The sequence below is a fragment of the Miniopterus schreibersii genome (assembly GCF_964146895.1).
Source record: "Miniopterus schreibersii genome assembly, chromosome: 1".
Lineage (NCBI taxonomy): Eukaryota > Metazoa > Chordata > Mammalia > Chiroptera > Miniopteridae > Miniopterus > Miniopterus schreibersii.
Window position 1 is genome coordinate 53,415,711 of NC_138101.1, and position 16,779 is coordinate 53,432,489.

At 37.6% G+C, this 16,779-nt stretch overlaps 1 protein-coding gene across 7 annotated transcripts in view; it reads right to left on the bottom strand.

Annotated features, from left to right (window-relative positions):
• Positions 1 to 1,615: 1,615 nt before the first annotated feature.
• SNCA (synuclein alpha) overlaps positions 1,616 to 16,779 on the bottom strand; it is a 98,328-nt gene continuing 83,164 nt past the window's right edge. For all 7 annotated transcript variants that reach the window (XM_081118558.1, XM_081118557.1, XM_081118561.1 and 4 more), the window contains exons 5-6: positions 4,473 to 4,556; positions 1,616 to 2,247 (exon numbers count right to left, since the gene is read on the bottom strand). In XM_081118558.1, coding sequence (XP_080974684.1) covers positions 2,215 to 2,247; positions 4,473 to 4,556 — 117 coding nt within the window. In that variant the 3' untranslated portion in view covers positions 1,616 to 2,214. The remainder of the gene's footprint in view (positions 2,248 to 4,472; positions 4,557 to 16,779) is intronic.

A 16,779-nucleotide genomic window follows, 5' to 3' on the forward strand; every position in this document is an offset into this window, starting at 1 on the left:
AGGGTATTACGCTGTGTTGTCACAAATGACAAGATGTCTGTTTTGTGTCTGAGTAACATTTCGTTGTATAAATGTACCCCATCTTCTTTATCCATTTGCCTATCAATGGACACTTAAGTTGCTCCCATGTCTTGGCTATTAGTAGTAACACTGCAAGGAACATAGGGGTGCATATGTATTTTCAAATTAGTGGTTTTGTTTTTTTCAGATAAATACCCAAAAGTGTTATTACTGGATTATATGGCAGCTGTATTTTTAATGTTTTGAGTAATCTTCATACTGTTCTCCATAGGGCCGCACTAATTTATCATCTCACCAACAGTGTGCAGTTCCCTTTGCTCCACATCTCACCAGCCTGTTGCTTGTTGATTTATTGATGACAGCCATTCTGCAGGTATGAGGTGATACTTCATTGTGGTTTTGTGTTTCTCTGATGATTAGTGATGCTGAGCATCTTTTCATATATCTGTTGGTCGTCTGTATGTCCTCTTGGGAGAAAAGCCTATTCAGGTCCTCTACCTATTTTGTAATTGGAATGTTTTTTGGGGGGAGCAGTTAAGTCACATGAGTTCTTTATATATTTTGCATATTAACTTTTATTGAATTTATCATTTAAAAGTATCTTCACCCATTCAGTAGGCTGTCTTTTCATTTTGTTGATGGTTTTCTTTGCTGTGCAAAATCTTTTTAGTCTTACATAATCCCATTTGTTTATTTTGTTTTCCTTGCTCAAGGAGATATATCCAAGAGGATATTGCTAAGAGCAATGTCAAAGTTTACTACCTATGTTCTCTTCTAGGAGTTTTATGATTTCTGATAAAGCATTTACATTTTTAATCGATTTTGAGCTTATTTTTGTATATGGTATAAGAAAGTGATCCAGTTTTATATTTTTTTGCATGTATCTGTCTAGTTTTGCCAACATCACCTATTGAAGAGACTGCCTTTTTCCTATTGTATATTCTTTCTTCCTTTGTCATAGATTAATTATAGCAAGGGTTTCTCTGTGGGCTCTATTCTATTCCATTGATCTAACTACTTTTAAAAGTGAGCATGCCATTTTCCTCCTGAAAAATTAAAATGAACAACCAAATAAGTTTTTAGTTAATTTATATACTGTTTTCACTGTCAAGTTTACTGTCAGCGCCCATGAGGACTTCATGGATCTTTCCTACATAGAAAAATATTTCCTAAAGAAATATTCTGGAATTCAAGAATTTAGTAGAATTGAAAGGGTTCTAAGAGATTTTTATAAATCTGGAGAATTAACATTTCTTAAGGTAGTTCCCAGAGATCTTTATTTTTTTTTTTTAAAAAAAAAGGGTTAAACAAAATTAGGTTGCTTCCCTCAGAGCCTTTAATGTGTCTTATGAATATCTAAAGGAGATGTAGTAAAAATCCAATTTTACACTCATCCTTCCATGGAACCACTTTTTCAGTCTAGTCTGTTAAGGCACCTGTGCACGTCAGGACATACTTTGGGCTGCTTCAGGTAATTTTCAGAGTAAAGGGTTAGTGGTCCATCCCAGCTGTTCAACTCCTCTAAAATTTCCCCAGATCTTTCAAATGGCTGTCGACAACTACATATTTAAGTTAATTGTGTCAGTTCTCATTTCATGTTGTTTACAAGCATGATTTTATTAAAGTGAGATGGGATAAAAAAATAAGATTTTTGTAATTGGATAACATTTTATTTCAATTTTCACCATTTATATATAAACACAAATTAATAAAACACACCACAAAACAGTAACATTTTAGTTAATATGTATAGGTGCATAGTTTCATGCTCACATGTTTTTAAGTTTCACAATACATCATTATTCTTAGACAGAATCATTAAAAGACACCTAAAAATCTTATAATATATGATAATAAGTCACAACTTCTCAACAAAAGCAACAGAAAAATAGTGAAGATTTAGGAATAAGTGGTAGTCACTTAGGTGTTTTTAATATGTTTTAACATTTTATATTTGAAGCCACAATATCCACACAGCACACAAGGACCTGCTATCATATATTCACTTCAGTGAGAGGGAAGCACCGAAATGCTGAGTGGGGGCAGGTACAGATACTCAATCACTGCTGATGGAAGACTCCAAAATACGCTGTAAAAACTTTGGGGAAATGACTGGGCATGTTGGAACGGAGCACTTGTACAGGATGGAACATCTGTCAGCAGACCTCGAGACACTGGGAGCAAAGATATTTCTTAGGCTTCAGGTTCGTAGTCTTGATACCCTCCCTAATATTAGGAAAATCAGAAAGACAACAGGCAGAGTTAGTGTAAGTGATCAGTACTCAAGGACTTAGGGGGAATGATATAGGAAATGGCTTGCCACTTTGAGTAAAGGTCATACTCATAGCAGTTCTGGAACTATTCTGCTACACACAATATAATTGTTGACATTTTTGTCTTCCCATAAAATAGAAAAGTGAATCATGCTGGTGGTCAGGGTATCTGAACTATACTTGTGCATGTTCCATTGAATGAGCATATGACCTCACCCTGCAGGACAAATTAGCTGGCCTATCTGGCTCTCAGTTTCCTAAACTGTAAAATGTGAGAATCAAATCAAGTGGCCTATAATGCTTCTCTCAAGGCTAAAATGCTCTAATTCTTAGAAGGAAACTAAGACATTTAAAGGCAAGTTATGTTTTCTCTCCTTTTACTCTCCCATTTGAAATTCCATCTCATCCATGGCTTCATTTATTACTTCTATTCCAAAGAACGCTCTCCCAACCCAGCCCAGCTATGCAGTATATGGATAACATCCACAATAAAAATATTAATGGTCTTAACTAAAATGGTCAGATTAGTCCATCTAAAGAACAACTCTAATGGTATCAGGATTCTGCTCAAAATCAAACAATCACACCTTCAATACTCAAGCATAAATTTAAATGAAAAGGTTGTTCTGCAATCTGTCTTTGACCATCGCTGAAGCTGTAATCTGTCACTATTCTCCGTGTTCCCTAAGTGTGACTCATATTTAAGTACTCACTGTTCCTCAGACACAGCTTTACGCATTCTCAGGCTTGTATGCCTTCACTTCTGATATTCCCTTGTGCTAGAATGTCCTCTCTTCAGTTTGGCCCATCATATGTCCCACCTCCTGCCAGATCAACATCACCTCCTCTATAGAACTTCTCCCAATTGATTTCAACAGACCCTTTAAACTGTTAGACCTTTTTTGTTTAGCTTGTATATGTTTGCTTCTGTGATACCTGGTACAAAGAAGACAAATCAATAATGTTTGTTAAAAGGAATCATGATAAACAAATGAAGGAATGAATATGTATTTGTTTTTAGCAAACCTACTGGAGTGTGTATACTTCTGTGTCCTGGTGCTATCAAGTGCTCTTATTTGTATTTCTGTAGTGTTTAGCATTGTTCCATGCATAAAAAGACCCCAAAATATTGGTGAAATCTAATTAGGCAGAGAGGCAATGGAATCTCAATTTCTGTAAATGGGATTACTATCAATAGGCCTTTTAATGATGACTTGAAGAATAATGTATAACATAACTACGACACACTTAAATTCAATTTTTAGTGAAACAATCAGACATTTTCTTTTTTTACATCTGGTTTCAGTATCAGGGTAATATTTTCCTCATAGAATTAGTTGGGGCATGCCCCTCTTCTATCTTTTGAAAGAAGATTTTATTAGTATTAATTGTAATTAATTGGTGTTACTGTAATTATTCTTTAAAAGTTTAGCAGAATTCACAGTGAAGCCATCTGGTGCTGGGATCTTCTTTGTGGGTAGGTTTTTAATAATAATTCAGTCTCTTTGTTATACATCTTTTCAGATTCTCTGTTTTCTTCTGAGTCAGTTTCACTCATCTGAAACTATTTTATAATTTCACTTGTGATACACTTTCTATTAAAGGAACTTATTTTCCAATTAAATACAATTAATCAAATTATGCTTTTTAAAATGCTATACTGAATCATATCAGTTGTTGCTAATCATTTATCATTTTTTTACTGTATAATTTTTTGGTTAACTCTTTTACTATGCAAAGATCCCACTGAAAATATATGACAAGTAATAATTTCTTTTGGCATTTAGTTGATTTCTCTAGCTTTCCATTTTGAAATTTATTTTAGAATGCAGGACTTCTAATAAAATAATTCTCCAAAGCAAGTTGGCAAACTTTTTCTGTAAAGGGCCAGTTAGTAGATATTTTAGGGTGTGGGCCACATATGGTTTTCGTTGTTGCTGCTTTTATTTTTTAACAACCCTTCACAAGTGTAAAAACCATTTTTATCCTGCAAGTTGTCCTCATAAAACATATCCTGGATTTGGCCGACTTGTTCATCTAGACTAGAGAGTAAGTGGTTCTCACTAAGGAGAAACGTAAGAGAAATCTGAGACTGACAGATTTGGGTACTGCTTATTATAAAGACCTCACTTAAACTCCTAAACTTTACTTTGGAGTTTTATGCATATAAACTTTTACCTCAGAAGGCATTTCATAAGTCTCAGTGTCAGGATCCCCAGGCGTATCTTCCAGAATCCCTTCCTGTGCAGTTCCTTCTTCACCCTAGTATTTAAATGGAAGCACAAAAAGAATATGATAAGGTACCACTTTTCCATTTTTAAAGTCACAAACATTTTTCAAAACATCTTATATACATTAAAATAAAAGTACATTAATCTTTTATTAATAAATTATCATTAACAGTTGTAAAGATCTTGAGTTACATGAAGTGGAGACAGCTTACAGGTCTAAGGGACAGACTACTCGGGCACATCTTCCTGGGGAAGCCTGGTCTCAAAAGGGTTTAGTGATTTACTCTGTCAAATTGTCACAGGTGACTTCAGACATTGTGCTCTTAACCACTATCCTGAGAGTTTTGGCATTCAAAACTTTTTTCTTTAATTGAATTATCTATAGATTTCAGTAACTGAGAAAAAAAAGACATTCTATTGTGTCCCTGATTATGCTTGGTCTGTGCCGTTAAGACCCAGTGAAGAGTCTATCCCTCCACTCTATGTTATCAGGTCCTCTAACCCTAGGAGTCCATTTTCCTGCCCCTGGTTAGCAGCCCCGCATCAGGGAAATTTTGCTCCCAGGCTCTGTACAGGGGAAAGGACACAAGGCGAGGATCATCAGAGTAAAACCACCTGCACTGTCTGCAGAAACTTACATTTTACTGGCCTCTAAGGCTGTCACCTTTCCAGTCCTGATCCACAGACTCAACAGAGAATTACCAAGAGGCATTCATAATTCAAAATTGGTTTACTTTGGCAGATCCCTACTCCCCTGGCTAGAAGTCAGTGCAATCAGGCTATGATCAGGACTTTCTCATTAGTTCTTGAAAATACTGCAGAATCTGCTGCTAAAGCAGTAGCTTCCCAACAAAAATCCCTGGACTCTCTGGAAAAGTTGTTCTAGATAATAGGATAGCCCTTCATTATCTTTCAGCTGAAAGAAAGAGGTGTCTTCGCTGTGGTCAACACCACTGGCTGCCTTTAGATGAACACTTCTGGGAAAGTTGAGACTCAGCTACATAAAGTCACAGAAAAAGCCCATTGGCCTGAGAAAGTGCCTCCTTCACTGGAGTCTTTCTCTGTCTTTGATTCTCATTAGTTTGGCTCCCGGGAACCATGGCTCCAACATGCACTCCACACATTGAGAACGATCCTGCTTATAATAACCAGAGCAGTCTCTCTGAGGCACTGTATTTTCTCAAAGCCTTCAAACGCATGTTTGCAGCTGCGAACTGCCAAGCAGTGATCTCACTAAGAACAGAACATAAGGTGCAAAGAGAATGACCAGCTTAAGGAATGTGAACCTGAATTCATGATCTCAAAATACCACACAGATTTAAAAAATACAAGAACTCCAAAACAGTAACAGAGTAGTGCCAATGCCTTAAATCTTTGATCAGATCTCTCATTTAGGCTGAGAGGCTGGTCAAAAGAGGGAAATTCTTAAAAGAAAGAAAAGAAAAAGAAAAGAAAAAGAAAGAAAAGAAAAGAAAAGAAAAGAAAAGAAGAAAAGAAAAGAAAAGAAAAGAAAAGAAAAGAAAAGAAAAGAAAAGAAAAGGGAGAGGGAGAGGGAGAGGGAGAGGGAGAGGGAGAGGGAGAGGGAGAGGGAGAGGGAGAGGGAGAGGGAGAGGGAGAGGGAGAGGGAGAGGGAGAGGGAGAGGGAGAGGGGACAGGGTTTTTTTTTTTTTTTTTTTTTTAACAAATATAGATCAATACTCTGTGTAACAAAACTATTTTTGGACAACTAAATAACTTTTATTTTATTATATATTTAATGTAACTCACAATGGAGATAAAAATTGCTTCCCCAAACCACCTTCTTATCCAAAGCCTACAATCGTCTGTGGTCCTTGTTAAAAATGCATCCTGGGGTCCTATGAATGTGTGACATGTTCCTTGGAAAACACTGCCCAGTATCACCTTATGTTTGTAAACGCTGTGGCATCATTTGGTACAGAATATAGTAACGCACTTGCTGTCGGTATGAATAGGTTAAAGACATTTTTTAAAAAGTCTCCCATTTTGAAGTTGGTAAGGGACTCTTACCAGATGGTCAGGGTCCTAAAGACTCTGAGACACAATACATGGTGATATTTGTAATAGCGGGGTTTCATTCACTACCAGGCATCTAGGCCTTAGACCTTCACAGCGGCAGAAGCGCTCTCTTCCCCATGGCTTTCACACTGAGATATTTTGCGTGGAACCGCTATTTTGCTGCATTGTGGAACAATGAACATCAACCCAAAAGAACACAAGAGCTAAAACCATGGGGGTGGAGCAGAGAGACAGTAACACTAAAAATAAATGAAGAAGCTAAACAAAGAACTCTGACTTAAGAGGGGGGAAAGGTTCCATATAGCACTCGTCTTAAGGAATCCAGCATTTCTGACATGAAATCAAGCACAGAACGCCTGTTAATTGAAAATAGTACAGACTTTCCAAAAATGTCCAGAACCCTTTTTAAGATGGAGAGTGTGTGATGGGTGTAGATCATGTGTCACACTAAGAGCAGTAGCCTTTATTTTACTGAATACTAAGAAATGAAGTAGGCGGGTATGAGAATCTTGTTTAAAGTAAGGCAGGGATGGGTGGGTGGGGAGAGACTAACCTAAGAACTTATATGCATATGTGCAAACCCATGGACACGGACAATAGTGGGGAAGGCCTGGGGGGTGCAGGGTGGAAGCGATCAATGGGAGAAGAAAGGGGACATTTGTAATACTTTCAACAATAAAGTTAAATTTAAGAAAAGAAAGTGCCCGGCCAGGTGTGGCTCAGCAATTGAGCATCAACCTAGGACGCAGGAGGTCGCGGTTCGATTCCCGGTCAGGGCACATGCCCAGGTTGCAGGCTCGATCCCCAGTAGGGGCCGTGCAGGAGGCAGCCGATCAATGACTCTCTCATCATTAATGTTTCTATCTTTCTCCTCTCCCTTCCTCTCTCTGAAATCAATAAAAAAGAAAGAATGAAAAAAATAAAAGGTTGAATATTTAAAACAGCTAAGTAATTTTATAAAGAAATTAAAATTTTTAAAAAACTTGGGGCAAGTACTTAATCTTTAAAACCAAAACAACATAGGTAGTTAAGAAATGCCACTATATTTTAAGTCTTAGTGTTATATGTAGATATAAATATATATAAAGATAGTAATGTAATGACTACATTTACTGTTAATATATCATAAAGAGTGTTTAAATGCATCCTAGTAATTAACCGCTATGACGTGAAAAACCATGAAAATTGGCACGTTCTGCTATAACCAACACCCAAAGAATAATCATCATACTAAAGAGGCATTGAATAACCCCCCCACCTCATTTTCCAGTTATGTATGGTTTAAAATTTAATTTTCATTGTTGAGTGAAATGCAATTATGGTTTAGATGTAGGGCAGAATTAAAGTGATCAATGGAATTGGTCCACTCACTGCTTTGTACCTTTAGAAATGCATCAAATATGGCAGACCCAGCATTACTGGGTAGGGGACTTGTGGTTGGTGTCCACTGAACTAATGTGTTCCTTCTGAACCAATAATGTAGACAAGGGGCAAAGAGTTGCAACCTCTAATTGTGTAGTGAAATAGATGTAAAAGAGAATGGGGAAGGAGAAGGGCAAGGCATCAGCAGGAATTAAAGAGTGATAAGCCTGGTATAGTCACAGAGACAAGTCTGTAATTACGGTATATTGAGTGTTTTTGCACTGCTATTTCAGTGTAGCAATATTTAAGATTATGTTAACTTTCAACCAAACATTTCAAGTTTTGATAATGTAGTGTCTTCTGTGCTTTAGCTATCCTATCCATAATTTTCTACCAACACTGACTACTCACTTGTACAAGACATGCTCTAGGATGAGAGAAAACACGTACACACACACACACACACTTACTACACTAGCCCACTGATTATCTCTGGGGTTACCTCCTGTGACTATCTTGAATCCCCTAATTAAGATGTTAACTATACCATATGATTTTCATCATAAATTACATATGCCACCACAAGCAAAACCTACCAACAAGGCTGACGGAAGAAGAATATGGCTCCTGGTCACACGCTGGGCTTTCTCATTGGTAAAGTGACCTACTCCCTTCATCAGCTGTGTCATATATCTATTCAGATTGTGTCTCAGCAAGTTTACAAATTACTATGTCATCAACCATCTGGATCACTTGAGAACAGTCAAATTGATGAACACAGCAAGTCATACAATAAGCAGATGACACTATATACATAGTTCATACATACAAGGAAAGCTTCTTGGAATAAAAATGCAAATCTATTTTAATTAAAAGCTTTTAGAGAAACCAGTCTTACATAGCTATTCATGCTCTACTTAGGATAATCTATTAGCATATTAGTTACTTTCTTCCCTTTTGCCTTTCTAACTATTTCTTTGGTCTTGGCCATTGGGGGGGGGGATGGGAGAGAGAGAGAGAGAGAGAGAGAGAGAGAGGAAAACAGAGAGAGAGGGAGGGGGAGAGGGGGAGAGAAAGGGAGGGTAAAATAAAAACTAGTTTGACTGTTTTTGGAGAAAAGAGTAAAGCTAATACATTAATTCTATTTGGGGGTTATTTTTGTATGCTTTTTATCAGTATCATTTATGAACCCAGTTTTAAATACATTCGACAATAAATTACAAAATAATTGGTCTATAAGTCAGAAGTCAGTGTGAAATCATTTTTTTTTTTAGAAGAAATGTTCATTATAAAGCGAAGAGGTAGTATTCTATCTTAAATCTTCCTTCTCCTTGGTAAGTATAACCAGCAGCTCAGTGTCTGCAATATTTATGACAGTGCCATGCAATCAGATGACTCACCTAATTAGAGTTCACAGCACAAAAACATTGCCAACTTCCCCCCCCTTACTTGGATACAGACCTAGTTGCAAATGCTAATACACAATGAGGAGTCTGGAAATAAACTATTTTCAGTTTCACATCTAAAGATTAATGCCCCTCCTCCATTAATAAAAATTATACATGTTCACTATTATACATGTTCACTATTATATCTGCTTCTTATTTTAAATATGTATAGATAGGATTCTTGAAGACCAGCCCCTTATGTAGTGATTGAGTAAGACATCAAAGTGAGGCGGGTCAACCTGAGAAAGATCCACTCTTGCGTTGAGTTCAGAAGCAGCTAGTCCTGTCATCTTTGCAAATGCACTGGTATATGGAGGTGAGCCTTAAAACTTGAACCAGTGGGGAATGTAGGCTTCGACAAAGAGAGAAATAAGGAGCCTGCTTCTATATTTTAGGGAACCTAGGGAATGCTAAAAGCCTCCTGGAAAGAGGAAATCTGCTGTCAAGATCTTAGTGAGTCAGGATCCAGGTGTTTGCTTTCAAAAATAGTTGGGAAATTGGTCTTAATATCTGACGGGGGGAGAGGGGGATATCTCAGGCAAAACACAGTACTTGAAAGGTGAATGGCACTTACAGGGCAGCGAAGCAGAGTGAAGACAATAGCTTCAAGACCACTGGCTATAAAATCCAAGTGAAATTTCTCTAAGAGCAAGATAAAGATGTGTTCTCCATCTCAGAGAGTAAAGACTAGGAAAGGCTATGAGAGCCAGAGCAGGAGCACAGTACAGTCAGGGGCATGTGATAACCTGAGGTTCCAGGAGTCTTCTTACCACCGGGAAGAGTCAAGTGTGAAGGGCTTTCAAGATCTGGATCTCAGCCTCCAAGCTGGACTATCGTTGCTTAGCATCCATGACAGACAGGAGGCGAGAAAGGGGTGATGTCCCACAGTAACCAATTTCAATAGTTGCTGCAATTATTCTACTCTGTAAGTTCTTTCATCTTTAAGCTTTGTCACACAAGTTGTGGCTGTTACTTTCTTTGGATTGCTTAGAAAAGTTTCCTCTGAAAACTTATTATGAATAGTGCATTATAACAGGAATTGTAGAAGGCATGGTCCCTTCACCTCAAGCAACCTCAAATCTGGATAAATGAAAAAGAGATACATAGAAACTGGTATAACACAAGGTAGTAAATGTGATACAGGGCCTAAGGATGGTAAAAGTAAAATGTTCAGAATGGAGTGGGATGACTTCTGGCTTAAGAAACATCATTAGAACTGGGTCTGAATGATTTTGTGATGACTGGGAACATCAGGGAGAGGACACGTTATGGACAAAAACAGTGTCAGGGAAATTATTTTGTCTGGCTAGAGAATAGGGAAATGCCCTGATGTTCAATGTGGGGTTTGAACATTTAAGAATTGTTCTGTGTTATCAAGTGAAAAAGTGATATGGTACAAATTTTGTTTTAGGAAGAATATTCTGGAAATGATGTGCACAACATTTGGAAGGAAGGGAAGCAGAGATGAATGGATTGTGTAGACAATCAGTCCCAGACAGAGGTGATGAGGTGACTAGAAGAATGAGAGTGGAAATGGAGCAAAGGAATTGGTATTTTAAGATACTGTAAAAGATGAATGGACAGAATATAGCATCTGTTGTTTAAGAACTGTGATAAGTCTAAGATTTTATACTTGCAAACTAAAAAGTTAGCCTGCCAAAGACACAAGAGTCTTGGGTCAGAGACAGATGACTTTATTACTCATAATGATAGCAGTAGCCACAGTATCATCATTTTATTGAGCTGATTCCACAGGCCCGAATTCCCACAGGTAAGTTTAGGTGACACCTACACAGCCAGTGAGTTAGTTGCCTTATAGAAGAAGAATCTAGGGCTTAGGGATCCTGAATCTTTTGTAACAGGTTGTAAACATGTCTTTCCTTTGCTCCAGAGACACTATCTCTAACCAAGGCTTTAAGCACACCTGCCCTTTACTTTAGAGGAAGAAACTATTTGTCTTCCAAGGCTGTTCACTATACAAAAATCTTTGAAATACAGTCTCAACCAAAAGGCAGTTAGTGCCTTGCTTGCAAAATGTGCAGAGATGTGAGAGCCTTGGTCTCCCAACACTGCTTGAACGTGGGCAGAGAACACAGGATGGGTTTACAACAATTAGGTTTTGAGTTTGACTTATTAGGAAGAAGAAAGCTGTTATCTGCAATAGAGAAAAATAGGACAAAGTAGATTTTAGGGACAAAGCCATTTTTAAAGAAATATATCTTTATTGATTTCAGAGAGAAGGAGGGAGAGGGAGAAGGAGAGAGAGAAACAGAAACATCAATGATGAGCGCCCTGTACTGCGGATGGAGCCTGCAACCGGCACGTGCCCTGACCGGGAATCAAACCTCGATCTCCTGGATCCTAGGTCGATGCCCAACCGCTGAGCCATGCCTGCCGGGTACAGTCATTTTTTATGTTGAGCCTGAGGTGCCCCATAAATATGTTGAAAATATGAGATGATAGATGAGACTTCAGAATTATAGATATGTTTTGAATATTTACTCCATAGAGGTATTTGAGGAAGTCATCAGAGTTCACAAAACTAAGAGAAAAGAGGCAAGTGAAGAAAAACAATATGGCATCACATGAACAGCCTTTTCAGTTAGGAGGCAAGGCAGGGAAAAGAGGGAAAAGCAAAGGCGGAGTAAGGGGTGGAAGATGAAAGACAGGAAGCAATAATCTTTCAGAAGCTACATGAAAAAGGCCTTTCATTAATGGCCGATATACTACCGGCAGTTTCCAGAACTGGAAAAAGAAAATGAGGAAGAGAGCCACACATGTTCACTTTCAGCACTAAGTATTTTACGCACGGGGGATACATATATGTTTAATAAATGTTTAAGCTTGTTGAATAGTCCAGAAAAAGATGGAGGAAGAAGTCAGATTTCAGGGGATAAAGGAATAAAAGCAAGACCACTGATGGCTGTGATGGTGACATTCTGATAAGTTGTGAGTAGAGAAAGTTATTAATTTTGAGGGTGATGGAATTTGGGATGAGTATAGGCTTTTCGTTTGGGGCCTTTTGTTTGCTTTGCTTTCTTTTTAAAGAAATGAGACTTCTTAATGATGTCAGTGCAAGCAGAGTTTCATGATACAAGGTGGAGAAGGGCTGGCTGGTAGAGCAAGATCTCAAATGAGGGGCTAAGCCATGGAATCAAGCTTGCAGGTGATGTCTACATACAGAGAGGTGGGTGTGTTAACATGCACATACATCTCTAGGTGGAGAGAGGGGACAGAAAGGAGTCTGCAGCAGTCTCTATTTTCAAAGTAAAATAGGTAATGAGATTATAAAGATGAAGGTTTTTGGAGTGGGAAAGGCAGGGGAGAAAACATTTATTGAGTAATTTTGTAGGTAGCTAATCATCCCTTTATATTGATGAGAAACATGAATGTCAGAGGTTGCATTTTTGCTAGTCACAAAGACGGTGAATAGTCAAACTGGGTTCAAATAATATCAGTGTTATGCTAAAGATAAGTTTTTAATTGCTCCAGTAGGGTTGTGGTCTTAAGGAAAGTGGAAAAGTTTTATAATGGACACTCTGAAAAATAAGATAAAATATCAATTAGAAAGAAAGAAAACAACTGCTGAGAAGCAAGGAGTGCCAAGTGGAATCTGGGTACCATCAATTTTTAATTGAACCAACCAGCCCAGTATCCTGATTTTAGTTTTAGCAGACAAAGGATTTAGCTTAAGTTTCACATGGAGTGAGTTCATTGTGAATGGTTTTATAGCAACAATGTAATAGTGCTCAATAGATAAAGAAGAAAAAAACACACCTCTGCCTCAGAGAGCCCTACTGTCAGTTTTTCCTCTAGGGCGACTCTCTAGGCCTCTAGCTAGTTTGTAAACGAGTAATTTAGGTGGCCCAGCTGTGTTACATTAAAAGCTAACTTTAAAGCATATATACATATTACCATATTTTTATAGAAAAGCTACCTTCTATTCAATCAAACTCCTAAGTCAGAGGAACCTAAAATGAGGGTAAGCAAAACAAGTAAAAGTTTATATAGAAGGAGGGTGCAAAACATATTTATTCAGAATAATTGAATAAATTTATATCAAATTGTTTTTAATTAATAACAAAGATCAAATTTCAATTGTTTATCTCATTCTAAAATGCATTATGCACAGTCTCCTTTATTCATGTCAATCTTATGTCAAAGTTACTTTTTTCTTGTTTGCAAGCACTTGGAATTTTAAGTCCAGGGAACTATTTGGTCTTCTCTAGCCCTAACTTTTCCACTGCTCTCATTTTTTTTGAGCTGTGGCTTTCCTATCCCATTCTTCATATCTCAAACCATAATTTGGTGTGAGGTACCCATGCATCCCATCTCTATGGAAACCAAGATGTAGGCAGCACAAAGATGATTTTATTAGAAAGTCCACTAGAGCAGAAGAGCTCGTGCACACAATTTACTATCCTAGCAGACTCAGCAAATTTAACCTGGGGAACAGCAGCTGACTCTGTTGAATTTTCCTAGGCAAATGGAATATTTGAAAACCACTGAAAGTTCCAAACAAAGCAAAACAAAACAAAAGGCAGGTGGTAGAATTGTGTTGGTGTTCTCATGGGTTTATGCCCAGAAAATTACAGGATGAAGCGTCTCTATGACTGTTATTTCAGCATAATAATTCCTGCCCAGATTTGACAACCCAATTATTTTATAATTATGTATCATCATCATCGTAGCATAATTATTGCAAAGTAAAAATAACTATTGCTTCTTACAAAATTAAAAAGAAATCTCTGTATAGAGAGATAAAAGTGGTTCCTGCCCATCATTGCCTTTCTCCCTGGGACAAGAGACGTCGGCACATCAAAGGAATTCATAGAGTCCTTGGAGCAAGTATGAAAACCACAATGATCTACTAAATAAATGTTTCCATCAAAAGAAAAATATAAACATGTTAGTTCAGGAAAAGGGCAGCATGCTATAAGAGAGTATCACTAGTTACAAAATGTGAAGCCACTTTCAATCTACTGATAAATTATAATTTGTTAATTACCTACATTTCATCTGCATACCTATAAAACTAGACTTTCAAAACACATATTCCCACCAGCTACACACAGGTGTTGTAAAACAAGTATTCAGTGACTACCTAAAGGTAAAAGCGTAGACCTTTAGTTTTATTTTCTTCACACACTCGCACAACATGTATTGAATAAGTGAATAAATTAATGAACAAGTTTGACACGGGTTAGTTTTAATCATATTCAGAACAGAAATCATTTCCATAAATGACTTAAAGATAAACCTGCATATTCATTAACCCTAAATCTCTCTCTAACTGATGTCCCAATTTCACTATTAGCTATTCAGCCTTGGGTGTTAAGTTCTGCTCTCTCCTCTGGTCCTCTCTTAAATGTCACAGCTATTTCTGGCAGGTAAGACAACTGTTGTGGTTAGTGTGAACACACACCACCATGGAGCACAAGGCACCGGAGAGGAGGGCTGCCAAAATAGGGAAATAACTCAGAATAAAGGATAGGGAGTTGAAAATATAACATCTATGCACTTGTCTATTTATGATCTTATTTATATGTCAGTCACTTAAGAAATATAAGGTGTTTAGAAAATATAGTATTGTCTCTGGCTATAGTTAACACTGTGGCCACTTAATATAAAGCAGTGTCCCTGTTGGGTATCAGGGAGGACTATTTTGAGCTCAGTCTCTAAGGACTAAGGATGGTTTATATACTCGATCTTGAGGCACTCCAAGGAGGTACAGTTTATCATTTTCAGAAAACATGGACATTATTCAAGTAAAAGAGAGTTAATGGAAGATTTTTTAAGATTTAGAAAGATCATGAGGGCAAGCTGGCTTTTAACAAAAACAAAATTTTTTATTCAGTTTTATACCTGTTTCTGGTTGACTGAATTTATAAAGTCCAGAAACTCACCAAAAGACTTAAGCTTCTTTTTATTGCAATGGGAGAAAAATGAATGTTATTTGGACTATCAATTATGAAATTAAGCAAACAGGAAGTTTTGCTAAAGGGGGGTTTGAATATTCATGAACTTGAATATTCATGAATTTGATGGTTCAGAGTTTTCTCCAGTGTTTCCTCTGGCAAGACCGCTAATTAATGATCATTTTTACAAATGGAACATATCCTTGTCAGATACTTTTTCTTTGCCAAGAATTAACACATCTTATTTCAAATATGTTTTATTATTATTCCACTTCACATTTCTCTTGTTTCTACCCACAAATTTCTTGATTTTTTTTCATTCAATCCTCTTATTCTCATTATGGTATTTCTAAAAGCCTGGGTGAGTACATTGAAACCCTCCAACTGTGACTCAGTAATGTTTTCATTTCTAGGGATCCGTCTGACATTAGGCTGACTTTGTGAACCATAAACATCAACACAAAAGAAAGGTTTTTAAATTAATTTGTCCAAATCAAAATGAGAGGTCAAATTTTGCAGGGCGTTTTGTGTCTGGAAAATCTTCCTGCGGTAATTATCTGAAGTTCTTGGCCGGGTAATTATTAAGGGACTCTTGCAATTGTCTCTTCTCTCTACATAGATCACCACGTTAATTATGAAGCGATCAACTGGAGACGGGCTGCTGTCTGCATCTTTAAGCAGTTCTAGTTCTTCATTGTCAGAAGAGAAAAAAGTGCATGAAGAGTGAGGCTGCTTCTTAGCCAAGTTTTCTGATATACAGATATCCTCAAATAGGTCTCTGGAATGTGCCTTAATCTTATTTCTGAACATTTTTAAAACGGAGATCATTAAAAACTTAGCACATATTTTATAACCTGCAATGTACTTATCCAATTTCAACTGAGCTAGTGAAGAAATATGAATCAGGTGCTTGCAATAAAGATGCTAAAGTTATATTTATACTGTGTGACAGTGAAAGGTGTGAAAGCTTAGTGAGACAATCCAACCCGATAATGGATTAGCCTGAGAGCCCTACAGTCTGCCTAGAGGCGCCTTCCTGGGTTATGTGGTGATGGGAGGGAACCAAGCTCCTGGCTACAGGAACGCCGAACGCCGACCAACGTATACCCGGCTCCTAGGCTTTGGAGGATCTCTTATTACATTGTGTGTGTTAAAATAAATTAAACAGAAGCAAGCAAGCTACGTGGTAAGAACTGCTTGAGTTTTCTCACCATTTCCTTGATTACCATTTCTAATCTCACATGCCCACTAGAAGAGAAGGATTTACGAGGATCCTAACAAGTCAGAGTCACAGGATGACCCAAGGCCTTCATCATCCCCCCACCCTTAGATCCCAGAACAGTGCACACACCTAGTCAGTGCTTTGTAAATGCTCATCGAATGACTGCAACTTGTTATGAGTTCTTCCATCAGAGCTAATCTCTTTCCTATGTGCTCCCTAAACACCCCGTGGATCTAGCTGAGCATAAACCACCACGTTTTGGGATCA